Genomic DNA, 17442 nt, shown 5'->3' with positions numbered 1-17442 from the left:
AAAGACAAGAAGAAAAAAAAAAAACAACAGGAAAAAACAGCCCAACAAGAAAATGGAAGGAGAAAAAACACCCTTATCCTTGATCTCTTTAAATATAAATGGCTTAAACTCCCCGATCAAGAGGAGCAGACTGGCAGAATGGATCCGCAAGCAAAAAGTTGACATCTGTTGTCTACAAGAGACCCACCTTACAGCAAGGGACAAAAACAGGCTTCGAATGAAAGGATGGAGCAAGATCTACCAAGCAAATGCACCCACCAAAACGGCAGGTGTAGCCATCCTGATCTCAGACAAGCTGGATTTCTCTTTAAAGTCCACTCAAAAAGACAAAGAAGGACACTACATATTGATACAAGGAAAAATCCAGAATCAAGACATCACGGTGATAAATGTATACTCACCGAACAAAAGAGGCCCGACATATGTCAAGCAAATTCTCACAGAATTACAGAGCAAGATAGATGCAAACACAATCATAGTGGGTGACTTTAATACTCCTCTCTCTCCAAGAGACAGATCCAACACCCAGAGGATTAGTAAGGGAGCTGAGGACCTAAATAACACCATTGCCCAAATGGATCTAACAGACCTATATAGAACCTTCCACCCTACAGAGACCCAATACACCTTCTTTTCAGCAGCCCATGGATCATATTCCAAAATAGACCACGTCATAGCCCACACAAAGAACCTCAGCAAATACAAAAGAATTGACATCATCCCATGTATTATATCTGATCACAGTGGATTAAAGGTAACCCTCAACAACAAAGGATACCACAGAGCCTATACACACTCTTGGAGGCTAAACCCCACGCTGCTATCCAACACTTGGGCCACAGATCAAATTAAAGATGAAATCAACGAATTCATAAGCCACAATGACAAAGAAAACACATCACAAAGAAACCTATGGGACACAGCTAAGGCAGTACTGAGGGGCAAGATCATTGCACTCAGTACCCACATTAAAAGAATGGAAGCAGAGCAGGTGAATACCCTCACGATGAAACTAAAACAACTGGAGAAACAAGAAATGACAGAATCTAAAACGACTAGGAGGGGAGAGATTACAAAGATTAAAGAAGAGATAAATCTGATTGAAAATAGAAAGACCATTCAACAAATAAATAAGACTAAAAGCTGGTTCTTTGAGAAAATAAACAAAATTGACAGACCCCTTGCAAGACTCACAAAAAAAAGAAGAGAAGAGACTCATATACGTAAAATCAGGGACTCCACAGGAAAAATTACAACAAATACACACGATATTCAAACAATCATAAGGAGCTATTTCCAAAACCTCTACTCAACAAAAAACAATAATTTTACAGAAATGGATCAATTCTTAGAGAAGTACAAACTGCCCAAACTGAACCAAGAAGAAATAAATCAACTAAATAAACCAATAACTTACGGTGAGATACAGGAGGTAATCAAGAACCTCCCTACTAAGAAAAGCCCAGGCCCAGATGGATTCACCAATGAATTCTACAAAACCTTTAGTGAGGAGCTAATTCCAATACTCCTCAAACTCTTCCGCGAAATAGAAACGGAGGGAAAAATCCCGAACTCATTCTACGAAGCTAATATCATACTCATCCCCAAACCAGGCAAAGATCCAACAAAAAAAGAGAACTACAGACCAATATCACTAATGAACACAGATGCAAAGCTCCTCAATAAAATATTAGCTAACAGGATCCAGAAAGTGATCAAGAATATCATACATCATGACCAAGTAGGCTTCATCCCTCAGTCACAAGGATGGTTCAACATCCGTAAATCAATCAATGTAATTCACCACATAAACAGAACTAAAATCAAGAATCACATTGTTATCTCAGTCGATGCCCAAAAAGCCTTTGACAAAATACAACATCCATACCTATTAAAAGCTTTGGAGAGAACAGGAATAGATGGAACATTCCTCAAAACAATAAAAGCCATATACAACAGACCAACTGCTAATATCATATTAAATGGAGAGAAACTTAAATCATTCCCCCTAAACACAGGAACAAGACAAGGATGCCCACTCTCCCCACTTCTGTTCAACATAGTACTGGAATCCCTAGCCATAGCAATAAGGCAAGAGGAGGACATCAAAGGGATCCACATCGGCAAGGAAGAAATCAAGTTATCCCTATTCGCAGACGACATGATCTTATATCTCAAGGACCCAAAAAACTCAGTACCCAAACTCCTACATCTAATAAACCAATTTGGCAAAGTAGCAGGATACAAAATCAATCCACAAAAGTCAGCAGCTTTTCTGTACACCAGCAATAGACAAACAGAAAAGGAAATTATGGAAACGATTCCATTTACAGTAGCCAAAAAAAGAATAAAGTACCTAGGGATCAACTTAACCAAGGACGTGACGGACCTATTCAATGAAAACTACAAAAATCTAATAAGGGAAATCAAAGAAGACACAAGGAGATGGAAAGACCTCCCATGCTCATGGGTAGGCAGAATCAATATAGTGAAAATGGCCATACTGCCCAAATTGTTATACAAATTCAATGCAATACCTATCAAAATCCCAGCCACATTCTTCACTGAAATAGAGAAACCAATCCATAAGTTCATATGGAACAGCAAAAAACCTAGAATAGCCAAAGCAATTCTAGGCAAAAAACATAGTGCAGGAGGTATCACCATACCAGACTTCAAGCTCTACTACAAGGCCATCATAACAAAAACAGCATGGTATTGGTATAAAAACAGATCGGAAGACCAGTGGATTAGAATTGAAGACCCAGAAATAAAACCGCACTCTTACAGCCAACTGATATTCGACAAAGGAGCTAAAGACATACAATGGAATAAACATAGCCTCTTCAACTACTGGTGCTGGGAGAACTGGGCAGCCATATGCAGAAAACTCAAAGTAGACCCAAGCCTATCACCATGCACCAAGATCAACTCAAAATGGATCAAGGACCTCAACATCAGACCTGAATCCTTGAAACTACTGAAGGACAGAGTAGGAAAGACACTAGAACTTATAGGCACAGGAAGGAACTTCCTGAATAGAGTCCCAGGCGCACAACAAATAGGGGAAAGACTCAACAAATGGGACTACTACAAATTAAAAAGTTTCTGCACAGCTAAGGTCATAGCCACCAAAATAGAAAGACAGCCAACGATATGGGAAAGGATATTTACCAGCACAGCAACAGACAAAGGCCTGATATCTGTCATCTACAGAGAACTCAAAAAACTAAGCCCCTCCAAGCCCAATAAACCTATTAGGAAATGGGCAAAAGAGCTAAAGAGAGACTTCACAAGAGAAGATATAAAAATGGCAAAGAAACACATGAGGAAATGCTCAACATCCCTGCTAGTAAAGGAAATGCAAATAAAAACAACCCTGAGATACCACCTCACCCCAGTTAGAATGGCCTATACTCTGAACTCAGGAAACAACAAATGCTGGAGGGGCTGTGGGGAAAGAGGAACCCTTCTCCATTGTTGGTGGGAGTGCAAATTAGTACAGCCACTTTGGAGAACAGTATGGAGGTTTCTCAAAAAGCTCAATATAGACCTACCCTATGACCCAGCCATACCACTCCTAGGCATCTATCCTAAACAGCAAAACCCAAGATATCAAAAGGACATTTGTACTTCCATGTTTATCGCAGCACAATTCACAATAGCCAAAATTTGGAAACAACCCAGATGCCCCTCCACAGATGAATGGATCCAAAAAATATGGTACTTATACACAATGGAATACTACATAGCGATTAGGAATGGTGAAATATTGTTATTTGCAGGGAAATGGTCAGAACTCGAACAAATAATGTTGAGTGAGACAAGCCTAGAACACAGAAAACAAAGGGGCATGATCTCCCTGATATATGACTGTTAACAAAGGGAGATGGAGAGACAGTAGAGACCAAGTCTGTGAACACTGTATATGTGCTTGATACATTGTATACTGCATATGGGTCTACCTGACCTAGACAAGGGATGGGAAAACAGGTTGTAAGATATCACAAGAAATGTACACAATGCCCTACTATGTAACTGCACCCTCTTTGCACAGCACCTTGTAAAAAAAAAAAAATTTATGTTCAATTGATAATAAAAAAAAAATAAAAAAAAATAAAAAAAAAAAAAAAAAAAAAAAAAAGAAAATGTTCAGGATTGGTGGTAAAAATGTATTTCCGTTTTTTTTTATTTTTTGCTTGGTCATGGGACTTGAACTCAGGGACTAGGCACTGTCCCTGAGCTTTTTCACACAAGGGTAGCACTCTACCATTTTGAGTTACGCTACCACTTCCTGTTTACTGGTGGTTAATTGGATATAAAGAATTTCAAGGACTATCCTGACCAGGTTGGCTTCCTACCACAATCCTCAGATTTCAGCCTTCAGAGTAGGATTGCTTCGGGCACCCAGCTTGTGAAATAGTGCTTCTTCAGGCACTAAAACAAGTGTATGATTTGTCATGTTTAGTCACAAGCCTCTGTTAAAGGATCATTAGTTAATTGCAGATCTGTGCTAAGAGTAACTGTTCTCCTGATGGCCATAGGGAATGTGTCTTTCAGCATTCCTCTGGAACTCCATGGCCGAATGGTATATCTTACTCTTTGGTCAGGCTTTTTTTTTTTTTTTTTAACTTTTCAAGTGTACAACTGGCTACATTCATGGCTATAAGCATAGTATTCAAGGTCTTTTTCAAAATAAGTGAGATCTGACTAGTAACAACTGCTTGGGGCAGGGTTGTAATGGGTTTCTTTTTTAGGAACTCTTCTTTAAGATGTTGCCTCCGGAGTTTCTGCTCTGATAAAAAACTTTAAATCATAATTCAGTTTTATTGTAGCATTATGGAATTTGAGAGCAATTTTATGAAGCTGATCTTGGTATCCTCAACTGTTGACAAATGACTCTTAATGTTTAGTTTGGTGCAAGATGCTAGGAATATAGGTCTAATTCCTTTATTCAAACTCAGTAAATGGTTTGGGACAATTAATTTCCAATTGTTTCCCAGTAGAGCAGATTTACTTGTATATTAATGAGGCACAGGTGTTAGGCCCCTAGTGTCTGCATGCCTGGGAGGCATATTTCAGTTGTTTATCTACTCAGCCATAGGTACTGCAAGGTACTCAAGCTTGCCTTTAACAGTTTTTACAGTGAGGCTTTTTAATTTTTTGATGTTTTCTTCAAATTTGCCTGCACCTGTTAAAATTTTAAAACCAATCATGTAGAAAGAAGTCAAAAATATTTCAATAGTAAGTAGTACTAAAAGTAGTCTCCTAAACTAAGCTGCCCAACATAACACTAAAAAGAAACAGATTTATTCTAACAAATATTTCATGTGAAAAGCCAATACAACCAATAGGACACTTTTTCTTGAATATTTTTGGAGTAGGTGTCTTTGTCAATGTATAACTCAGTCACACGTTTATATTAATTTGTTGTTGTTTCTTTCTTGTTTCCACTGAACTGCATGACCAACATTTTAGAGGAAATAAAATAGCCTCTATAGACATCATGTATTTCAGTAGCTGGCGTAATTATAGCTATCTACATATTCATTAAGTTTCAAAAGAACTGTCTAAAAAAGACAGCTACACATTCAGAAACAGAACACAACTAAATATACATTTTAAAAGTTACATTTCATGCATGTATTTGAAATTAACTTCCTGTACCACTGCACTCAAAGCAGAAGTACTTAACAAAAGGGTTCCCATGCTTTGATTTCTTTCCTATAGGAAGGAATGGGAAGAACTGTTTGTAAACAACAATTATTTGGCAACTGTAAGGCAGAAGGGGATTAATGGGCAGCTGAGAAGCAGCAGGTTCCGCAGCATTTGCTGGAAGGTAAGAAGAAAATATTTATTTACAGTTTGTGGTTGTGATATACCAGCATCCTACCTGATACATTGGAATAGTACCCATTCAGGGGATCACTGAATCTTCTAAGATGCTTCACTTCCAATACTTTGCCCATCCATGTTTGTTTTTCTTAGAACATTTACTAATTAAAGTTAAGTCCTTTTAGTCTTTGACTTACTATGGATTGTAAAAGAATCATTTGAAATAATGTCATTTTGTTTCTTTTAATGGTGCAAATTTCAGAACAACACAATTATGTTACCTACAAGGTTTTACAGAAATTCTTGAAGTCAGATAGTTGGCAGAGGTGGTATCTTTCAAGTTCTTGTTATCGTGTGCCATCATTTAGTCATCCTCCTGTTTAATTCGCTTTTTCAACAAAGACCAGAAAAGATTTTTTACATTTCTTTTTCTGTTACAAAATGAGGGTATCAAAAATTGAAAGGAAATAGAGTTCATCTCTTTCAGCAGTAAAATGTCATTGGTTATAAAGGCTAATAGGAATGATCATCTGCAGTTAGCTTTTTATTTGCTCTGAACAAAAAGCTTCCAAAATAAATTCAGGCTTGGACTAATTTTTGCTGACTTTTTATCAAAAGTTTTAGTGCTGTATGCAAAATCAAATTTAGTAAAGTCTGTATAAATCAAGACATTCATGGTACATTAGAAAAATTGTACATTTAATAAGGTAGATTTAATAATTAAAATTCATTTTTCTTCTGTAAGCTGCTAGAAAATTTGTATGAGGATATTTGTGCTCAACTTCATCCCATGTTCTTTAACTTTTAGTATGCTTAATTTGCTAAAAACAAACCTAAATCCTGAATTATTTTAATATTAAACAAAATTAAATCTATCTTTTAAAAGATGCTTATTTTTGTAAGCTAATTGCCATTAGTAAATTACATTTTTTCTTCTAAAAGGAATAATTTTACTTCTTACCCAGTGTCCTCTAACCTTCAGACTGCTCTTCTATTTTCTTTCTTTTTTTTTTTGGCCAGTCCTGGGCCTTGGACTCAGAGCCTGAGCACCATCCCTGGCTTCTTCCCGCTCAAGGCTAGCACTCTGCCACCTGAGCCACAGCGCCCCTTCTGGCCGTTTTCCATATATGTGGTGCTGGGGAATCGAACCGAGAGCCTCATGTGTAGGAGGCAAGCACTCTTGCCACTAGGCCATATTCCCAGCCCTTCTATTTTCTTTTAAGAAAAACCTCAAACACAGAAATAACTAATTCAATCTTTCATTTTTAAATAAATCTATCACTCCCAGTAAGATTGGAATATAAAATGGGAAATATACTTGAATGAGTTTTGTTTTGAGTTTAATATAAATCTGGAAGGGAACTTGATTCCATTTTAAGTTGTCGCTTTTGAGATAATATTTTTTAACCTTTAATTATTCAGGCTTGAATTTTCTATTATGTATTTCTTAAATATCCCCAAATATTTCCAAATATATGTTATTAGAAATTGGAATAATTATATGATTGTGGAATACCACCAATGGATGTCTTTTCCATTTTCAGATATGTCTGTTTGACCTAGTTTCACTGTGTATTTATTTGAATTTTTATAAACTTTGTCTTCCTTTTTTCTTCATAGCTATTTCTTTGTGTTCTTCCTCAAGATAAAAGTCAATGGATAAGTAGAATTAAAGAATTGAGAGCCTGGTATAGCAGTATTAAGGAAATAGTGAGTAAATAATACATATAACTTACATAATTATTTTCTTATGTGTACTTTTAAGTCCAAGAACCTGATCCATGTTTGTGTTTTCTTTTTGTTTTAACTAGCATATCACAAACCCAAGGAAAGTTGTTGGCCAACAAGATTTGATGATCAACAATCCCCTTTCACAGGATGAAGGAGTAAAGTTCACCTTTCTTTTTACCTCATAAGAGCATGCTATGTGACTGGTTTACTAATAAGAACATGCTATGTGACTACTAGAAAATTAATATGAAAGAAGTTTGTTTTATGCCAAATATTTTCTTTACATACTGAATTACCTAAAAGCTGATGGAAATGATTCTGCACTAAACCTGTATTATATTATAGGGAGTTTATAACTTGTTGCTGTGAATGTCACTACAGAGAAGTTTCTTGGGTCTCTTAAGCACTGACAGTTCAAAAGAAGAGTATACAGATAAGGATAAGGCTGTGTTAGCAAGCTTACTTTGAAAAATGGAATGGCTGAGAAAATCCTTCTTAGATGACCACCAAGAGTGATGGCCCCATTTGGCAGGACTAATTCCCAGGAAGAAAGAAATAACTGTTTGTAGAAGTCTGTAAAAAAGTTTTCAAAAGGTCAAGGAAGAATTGGGGTAATTTTTCAGTTGCTGATATTTATCTGAGAATGTTTTAATCTCATGTAATACATGATGTTAGCATTAGTTTTTCCTGATATACATAATTAGTATGTGATATTTAGTATAGAAAGTAAAATATTAAGTAATTTTTTAAATGTTCCTGAAGTCTACAATTTAAATCTATATAACAACCTTCAAGCTTACTAAACAAGCTTTGCAATAAACAAACATTTTAGTGCATTGAGAATTCAAGTCAGGTTCTAATAGGGAACATTTTGTTGGTGGGCTCTGCATTATCCAAATGCCTTTTTGTTATTGGCACCGGAAGCATTCCCTTTATAGAGATAATATAAAATTTTAAAACATACAATAATACCAGATAGAAGCTGGGCATTAGTTGCTCAGGCCTATAATCCTAGCTACTCAGGAGGCTGAAGTCTGAGGATTGTGATTTGAAGCAAGCCCAGGCAGGAAAGTTTATCTTATCTCCACATAACCACCAGAAGACCAGAAGTGGAGTTGTAGCTCAAACTGGTAAAACATTAGTCTTCAGCAAAATGCTTATGGACAGTACCCAGGCCCTGAGTTCAAGCTCCATGAGCAACCAAAAAAAAAAAAAAACACAACAAAAACAGACTGGAAAAATTGGTGTTAAAGTGTATATTTTTGTGTTAGACTAAATTTTAACAATTACTATAATCTTAAATTTCCTATGCAAGAAACCTGAACAGATAACTTAGGAAAGAATTAATCTTTAAATTATTAAATTGAAGTTATACAACTCAAGCAAAGGTATGTGATTTGTTAATTAGGTTGTTCTTATTTCAGAGTCTTTGGAATAAATTCTTCCAAGATAAAGAGCTTCGATCAATGATTGAACAAGATGTCAAAAGAACGTATGTAACCTTTACTTTCACTAATTCAAATTAATGTCAGTTAATAATTGGTATTTTAGCAAATGTAAAACCTGTAGTGGAGCCTTCACTGAATTCAGTATTCTGTTAGTCATGAAGGATTTTTGAGCAGATTTTCATAGTAAGGACTATTTTCATTCTCAAAATGCAGATTACAGTATACCTTTTTTTTCAAAATAAACTGTTTAGAATATTAAGATGAATAATTTTATTGATTTCCGACAGTTATTTGAAATCAGGTGATTCTGTTACATTTTTATGGGGAGTCATTCTATTACTATTACTAGAAAAATTTAGCCAAGCTATTTTTCATTATTTTCTGTGTATGTGTGTCGGTACAGAATTTGAACTCAAGGGGCCTAGCATAGCATTCTCACTCATGGCTAGTGCTCTGTCACATGAGCCACACATTTATTCTAGTTAATGGAAAACGGAATCTCTACTACTTTTCTGCCCTGATTGACTTTAAAACTAAATCCTCCTGGTCTTAGCCTCCTGAGTCACTAGGATTACAGGTGTGAATAAGATCAAGCTACTGTGTGTGTGTGTGTGTGTGTGTGTGTGTGTGTGTGTGTGTGTGTGTGTGTGTGTCCAGGGGCTCAAACTCAGGGACTGGGCACTGTCCCTTTTTTACTCAATGCTAACACTCTACCACTTGAGCCACACTCCCACTTCCAGCTTTTGGGTGGTTAATTGGAGAGAAGTCTCATGGAGTTTCCAGCTTCAAAATGTGATCCTCAGTTTTCAGCCTTCTGAGTAGCTGGGATTACAGGTATTACTGTTTAAATGACAACTATTGACTATTTTTTTATTATTATTACATTATTGCTAGGATTGTAGGTCAAAACTTCAAGCCTCATACTTTTGCTTAACTTTTTGCTCAAGTCTGATACTGTGCCATTAGAGCCAAAGCTCCACTTTTGACTTTTTTTGCTAGAGATGAATCTCATGGAATTTTTTGCACAGGCTGACTTCAAAGTACAACCTTTAAATCTCAGCCTCTGAGCAGCTAGAATTACAAGCATGAACTACTACTTCCTAGTGTCAAAACTATTACATCTTAGCATTTTCCTTTCTCTTTCTCTTGAAGCTTTTCTGATTTGCAGACAATCTCAATTTCCTCAGTATTTACCATGAAAAAGAACGATGTATTTAGCACAGAGTTAACATCACATAACTTTTATGTGTTTTGAACTACATCTTTCTCAGTCATATATTGGAAAGTAGATGGAATTTGTGTAGAGATTCTAGAATGAGTTCCAAATCATATATGCTCTAATTGCAGGGAGATTTCTTCTAACATTTCCCCTTCCATTTCTATCCTCTTCTATAAAATGGGATATTAACAATTACCTCACAAGAATTTCTGGATTGATAAATACAGGCTAAGCAGCAATTATTTAGAATGTTTAGACATATAAGTGTTTGAGATTTATAGACATATTCTAATTACCACAAATGATGGAAACCATGCAACCTGTTTCTCTGGGTCCTGACTTAGGTTTTTTTAATGTAATATTTTCCAAGTCTTTTATTTCTTTATGAATGATACAACATTATTCTTTCTAATGGAGGAATAGAATTCTATTGTATATATTTACCACATTTTCTTGATCAATTTATCGATTGTGGGGCATCTAAGCTGACTCCATACTTTGGTTGTGGTGAATAATGCTTCAGGGAATATGTTAGTGCTGTTAGCTTTTTGTGTGCCTTGTTTGTGCTCTATTGGATAAACACCTGGGAGTGGGATTGCTAAATCATAGGATGGGTATCTCTATGTTTAGTTTTTTGAAGACCCTCCATACTGCTCTCCAGAGTGGTTGAACAAGCTTACATTCTGACCAACAGTGTAATAGAGTTCCTTTAGAGTTTCTACACCAACATTTGATATTGTCAGTTTTTATTATATTGCTTATAAATCTACAAATAAGCACACTGGGTGGTAATCAAGTGGATACAAATGAATTAACTGAAGTATAATAACTATGGAAAGTGAAAATAGTGTAATTCTTTAAAAAGACTAAGTCAGAGCCAAACAAAATAAGTACCAGGAAATGGGTATTTGCAAGAGGGGAGGATGGGGCCAAGGGAAGAAGGGAAGAAAAATTAAGGGGGAGGGGAGGGAGGGAGGGTGGGAGAATGCAGGCAAGAATTAATTTTATAAACCACAGAATTGAGAAATGTAAGGGAAGGGATGGGTTGAAAGGGGGTGAAGATCCTGAAGTGATGGCACAGATCGAAATACATTGTACACATGAACTGCTTTGCTAAAGGCAAAAAAAATAAAAGATCCAAAACATATAACTTAAAATTAACATAGGTGAGGAAAAAGGGTAGGTTGGTAGGACAGGGTCAGAATGTTAAAAGGTGTAACATTGATGCTGAGAGTCTGTTGTAGTATTCCAAATAAGGTATATTTGGATTATTAGGGATATAAATCACAGATACAATAAAAAGAACAAAAGGAAATAGGTTGGGAATATGTATTTTCTATATTTTCTTTAAAAATGAAGGTTATTATATGTAGTTTTTCACAATCACCAATTGCATTCCATTTTCACTGCTCTGTTTTGGGTACTTTTTCTTCCTACCCATATTGCTGGTTTAATTGTTCCCATTGAATCTGGTATCTTTTGCTATAGATTTACTTTTTTGTCATGTGACAGCCCAAATACTCCTCTCAGAGCAAATTTCTACTTGTGCTGCTTGCTTACTTGTTGAAAGGGGTACCATTGATTAAGATGCACTCCATTCGTAAACTGCTTTGGTGAATAGCAACTCCTTTGTACAGCCACTTAAAAACAATAATAATATTTTAAAAAGAAAGAAATTCAAGTGTTTGACATCTGGGGATACTTGCATTGAGTTTCCCAATTGACCATCCCAGAAGTTCAAAATTGAAAATGCTCTAAAATCCAGAACTTGCTAAATGTCATGTCAGTGTTCCCAAAAATTTGGATTTTGGGAGCATTTTCAATTTTGGATTTTTACATTATGCATGCTCAACCTATTATATGTGCAGCCATGGTGGTAATTTAGAAATTTACAGTTTAAGCTGTAGTTTTGTCTATACATGAACTCTTAGTATGTCTATTACCATGTGAAGGTCTCCAGCTTGCTAATATTCTCTTTCTATACCCTAAATACTGAATAAATTAAATGACATGTTCTGGCACTTAAGTTGTATAACTTACTTTGTTATAAATAAGAATAAATTTACATAATATATAGTTATATAATATATAAAATAAGAATGATAATTTTATATATCTAAAATTATATATTACATAATACATACAATTATATACTTATGTATAAACATAATGTATAATTTAAACTGAATATAAGTCATATTCTTTTTTTTTTCTTTTTTTTTTGCCAGTCCTGGGGCTTGAACTCAGGGCCTGAACACTGTCCCTGGCTTCTTTTTGCTCTAGGCTAGCACTCTGCCACTTGAGCCACAGCGCCCCTTCTGGCCATTTTCTATATACGTGGTGCTGGGGAATCGAACTCAGGGCTTCATGTATACAAGGCAAGCACTCTTGCCACTAGGCCATATCCCCAGCCCATAAGTTATATTCTTATATATATATAACGTAAGTTCAAGTTTCAAAATGGACAAGTGGAGGATTTTTATTTTTAATCTAAAACGAAAGTAGAGCTATATGCTAAGAAGCACCTGTAATCCTGGCTACTAGAGGTTTATAATTCAAGGGTACTCAAGGTTAAGGCCCCATCTTAACCAATAAACTTGGCCTGGTGATGTACTCATAATCCCAGATCCAAAGCTAGTTCAGAGACTGAGAATATTATGGTTCATGATCAGCTAGGAAAAAGTTAGTGTGACCACCCTTGAGTAAATAAGCCAGGTCTGATGGTTACCTGTATTCCTAGCTAAGTGGGAGGCATTGATTAGAGGACCATGGTCCAAGGCATGCTGAGAATGAAAACACAAGACTATATATGAACAATAACTAAAAGCAAAAAATGGCTGATGATGTGACTCAAATGGTATAGTTTCTGTCCAGTAAGTAAAAGGCCCTGAATTCAAACTCCAGCATTGTAAATAATAAAAATATGTCCAATTCAGAGAATCATGGGTTTAGGAGTTATATTAAAAAAAAAAGCCATAGCAAGATGGGAGTATGGGATTAGTTTGGTTAGCTTGAATTATCTAAGTAACAAGGAACTAACCCATTTTTATAGTAAACCTACCCTCAGAGGAATCGTCGTTCAGTTCTAGATCTCTCTAATAACTAATAATGTCAGAAAATAGACCATCATTATATTGGCATACACAAAAAATTTAATAAATAAGGTATTTCCTTGTTAATCATTAAAGAATCTATATAATCAGTGGCAGAAAAAAATCCTTCATAAAAACAAAAGTACAGCATGAAATAAGCCAGAAACACACTAAGTGCTGAAAATGGACATCTTAAAAATGGACATCTTCAGACTGATCTGTCTCATAAGCAGAATTTTAATCTCTTAGTACAGTTGTTAACGCAAATGGATGATTCATGGCACTGTTGCAGTCATAGCCTAAGAGACCATAGGAGCCAACTTGGATAATGGAAATTGAAAGCTAAAGAGGAAAATGCAGTTTTGATAGTCAACCTAAATTATAATTATAACTTGTTCATTATCATAGTTATTTAGTTCTTTTTAGATTTCTGTTTCTCTGTATGGGAAAGTGCTCGCTTTTATTTTTTCTAGGTATTTTCCTTGTGAAAATAGATACTTATTTTCTTAAGTATGTTCCTCCATGAGTGTATTGGATTTGCAGGAGAACACGTGACAGATAAGAGTCTGTTGTAATATTCCAAATTAAGGTATATTTGGATTATTAGGGATTTAAATCACAGATACAATAAAAAGAACAAAAGGAAATAGCTTGGGAATATGTATTTTCTTTTTTTAAAAAATAAAGGTTATTATATGTAGTTTTTCACATTCATCAATTGCATTCCATTTTCACTGCTCTGTTTTGGGCACTTTTTCTTTCTACCTATATTGCTAGTTTAATTGTTCCCATTGGATCTGGTATCTTTTACTTTAGATTTACTTCTCATGTGACAGCCCAATTACTCCTCTCAAAGCAAATTTCTTACTTACTCCAAAATTTCCTCTGATTTCTCCTAAGCTACAGAAAAATGGACTTGCCTAGCTTTTCTAGCATACATCCCCCTTTTAGAAGAGAGTTTCTGACAGTATTCCATAAAGAGGTAGTGTACTTTCTGTTTTCTATAAAGTGTAATATTTCCTTCCTTCCTCTGCTGGAATGCTACTTCCCTCTATTGCTTTCTATTGTACTCTTGGAACTCACCTGACTTCGGAATTCATCTCCACTATGTGCATGATACATTTTCTAGTCTTACAGCTAGAAATAATTTGCACCTTTTTCATATTCTATAGAATTTGCTTTATATTATATTACTTAATGTGCATATCTGTATGTATGTATGTATGGATGTATATATGTATGTATGTATGTATGTATATATATATATAGAGAGAGAGAGAGACAGACAGACAGACAGACAGAGACACAGAGAGATACATATATATCGAGGTGGGGGCAGATTTTGGTGCCAGTCCAGGGGCTTAAACTCAGAGCCTGGGTACTGTTTCTGAGCTTTTGTGCTCAAAGTTAGTGTTTTACCACTAGAGCTCAGTTCAATTTCCAACTTTTGTGGATAATTAGAGATGAGACTCTCATGGACTTTCTTGCCTAGGTTGGTCTCAAACTACAATCCTCCGATCTCAGCCTCCTGAGTCACTAAGATTAACCAGCACCCAACTGTATTATTTAATTTTGTTTGGTCTTATTTAGATCATATTTCCAGTTGATATACATGCAATACATTTATACTAATGTCTCAAGATGTTGGGCACTGGAGATGCCAGTGTACCCATGTATGAAGTGTACCCATAATAAGCTCAAAGCCTAATAGATAACACAGGGAAGAGAGGCCTCATTGTAGGATAATTAATGCCTTAGAAGCAGTATGAAATTGAGCTCTGATGCTAGCTAAGGTCTCATCTTTCTACCCCACAATAGACCTCAGAATGCCACCAGTCTTCTTTTGTTTTTATTATACTGAATATTACCAAATCAGGGTTTACTAAATAATTTGTTGTGAATCTTATAACTGATGACCTGTGTTCTTTAATTTTAGTTATACTCTTTAACATCTTCTTAATATTCTGAGACGTATGTGTACTTTAAGTATTACTTTTGTGGTCTTTTAGTCTGAATTTAAACGCAAAATAGATCTATATTTGTGCCGTCATCGTTTCTGAATTTACTTGATCCAAATAAGTCACAGTGTTAAGTATCTAACTCTTGGACTGATTTTAAAATTCTTTTACTCACCCTTTTTGCCTCAAAGCATTTGTATCCATTTCAATTAATTATTCCTCACCTCATCCATCATGAAGTTGTTTCTATTTCTATTCTTACTCCTGAAATATCCTGAAAAACAAGGGAAATAAAAGAACTTCTAGTTTATATTATTTATGATTTAGAATTTGAATTATCTATTCTGAACAACTTTTCCATGTTCAAAATGATCTAACAATAATATTAAATCTCAACATCACTTCAAATGAAAAGAAATAATGAGTTCAGGATGCAATATCATTTCTGTATTGTATGCCAAAGAAATATGTTATTTGGTCTATCAAAGTCTATTCTGAATATCTATATCAATCATCATTTTCAGAATAACGTATTTATAAGCTTTTGCTAAGTAGTATCATCTTTTCGTCAAATGTGTTCTCTCAGAATAATTGATTGAAATTCTTTACGTTTTGTTACCTTGTCCATATTTAAAATATTTGACTGCCTAGTGGATTTGATAGTCAACATCTTTAATAATCTTTTGGTCCACTGATATTCAGTTGCCATCGGTAATATTTTACTTTGCTCTGTTTTCTATTTAAATCTATGTAATATTGTTATATTTTGTTAAGATGCAACATCCTCATTTTAATGCTTCTTTTTGTTTATAGTTTCTATGTTGTCCAAGATTCAGATATATTGTAAGCAAACTTTGTTTTCTCACTTTAAAAAATCTTACCATTTATTATTTTGAGAATTCATTAATCCTTTGTAAAATTCTTTTTAAAATCAGAAAGGTGTGGTATCCAGTTTTTTAGACACCAAGTACATGTCATGTGGCTATTTAAATTAAGAGAACAAAAACACTAAAAATTCAGAAGTATCTACATTTAGGTGTTAATTGGACTGTGCATATATGTAACATTTGTATCATTATAAAATGTCCTTTTGGACAATAGTGTATAGGTTATTCATGGTTATATTTCATAGATATGAATACTTGTTATTCATGTTAAACATGTAAGTATGGCCTATACTTCATATTTACTTTCTCTCCCCTTAGCAAACTCTATGAATTATTATAATACATAAGTCTAAGCTTTTGGTCAAATGTAATTCTTACATGGTGTTTTATGGTTGGAAACTAGTTTTGCAAATCTTTATGAGTGAGTTTATTTTATTTACTTTTTTTTAAAGAACCCAATTCCATTAGTTCCTACTTTAACAGAAATGCTTCCTTCTAATTTGGTTGCCATGTTTTGCAAAAATTGGTATCTTTGATGTTGGTATCTTTTACAGTTTCCTCCTAGCCCATTTTCTCTTTAAAAAAAAATTCCTCAGGGAAAGGAGAATTTTACAAGCAATTTCAGAGCAGAATTGATTTTGGTGTCTGTTAATGCAGACAATCTGCCCAGTGTTAAAATGTTAAGGGGAAAAAAAAATACAAGCTGCCATATTCATGTGATCACACCAAAATAGCAGCTTGTATTTATATTTTCAGTCTCCTTGAGGTGGACTGCAGGCACACATGAATGAGTAGATGTACTTGGTGTTGTGTTGTGATTTTTATTTCATGCAGGCAAAGTACATACTTGTGCATGCACGACCAGCCCTCACATATGCACTTGTTCACAGCCGACAAAGTGAAAACTACAACACAAGCCGCTCTCTTAAGAGTTGTCAGCAACCTGTATGTGCGTTTCTTAAATACTAAGGAGGGGGAAAACAAATTTTCTGGAGCAGGAGAAACATTTTTGTGCCCAATAGCCTATAGTTTTTCCTCACTTCCTATTTAAGGCAAAAACCAAACAATCCTTATTGCTTTGTGTGGGTGGGTATCTTTGTGTATTTTCCTGTTCGGCTTGTTTTAAAGCATGTACTTCCCATTTTACATCTTATATAAGCATCTGAGCTATTCTAATTTATGAGCTTTTTAAAACTAGGTTATTGTTTTTGTTTGTTTGTTTGTTGATGTTTGAATGAAAACAAAAGTTTTTTTGCTCCAGAACATAGCAGT

The 17442-nt window shown here is 35.0% G+C and overlaps 1 protein-coding gene across 5 annotated transcripts in view; it reads left to right on the top strand.

The window, feature by feature from the left end:
• Tbc1d5 (TBC1 domain family member 5) overlaps nucleotides 1-17442 on the top strand; it is a 482236-nt gene that overhangs the window by 289413 nt on the left and 175381 nt on the right. For all 5 annotated transcript variants that reach the window (XM_048355931.1, XM_048355930.1, XM_048355929.1 and 2 more), the window contains 4 exons: nucleotides 5731-5839; nucleotides 7456-7545; nucleotides 7647-7721; nucleotides 8991-9058. In XM_048355931.1, coding sequence (XP_048211888.1) covers nucleotides 5731-5839; nucleotides 7456-7545; nucleotides 7647-7721; nucleotides 8991-9058 — 342 coding nt within the window. The remainder of the gene's footprint in view (nucleotides 1-5730; nucleotides 5840-7455; nucleotides 7546-7646; nucleotides 7722-8990; nucleotides 9059-17442) is intronic.

This window comes from Perognathus longimembris, chromosome 10 (assembly GCF_023159225.1).
Source record: "Perognathus longimembris pacificus isolate PPM17 chromosome 10, ASM2315922v1, whole genome shotgun sequence".
Lineage (NCBI taxonomy): Eukaryota > Metazoa > Chordata > Mammalia > Rodentia > Heteromyidae > Perognathus > Perognathus longimembris.
The sequence above is the reverse complement of the archived record's forward strand: the minus strand, read 5'-3'. Positions and strand labels throughout refer to the sequence as shown.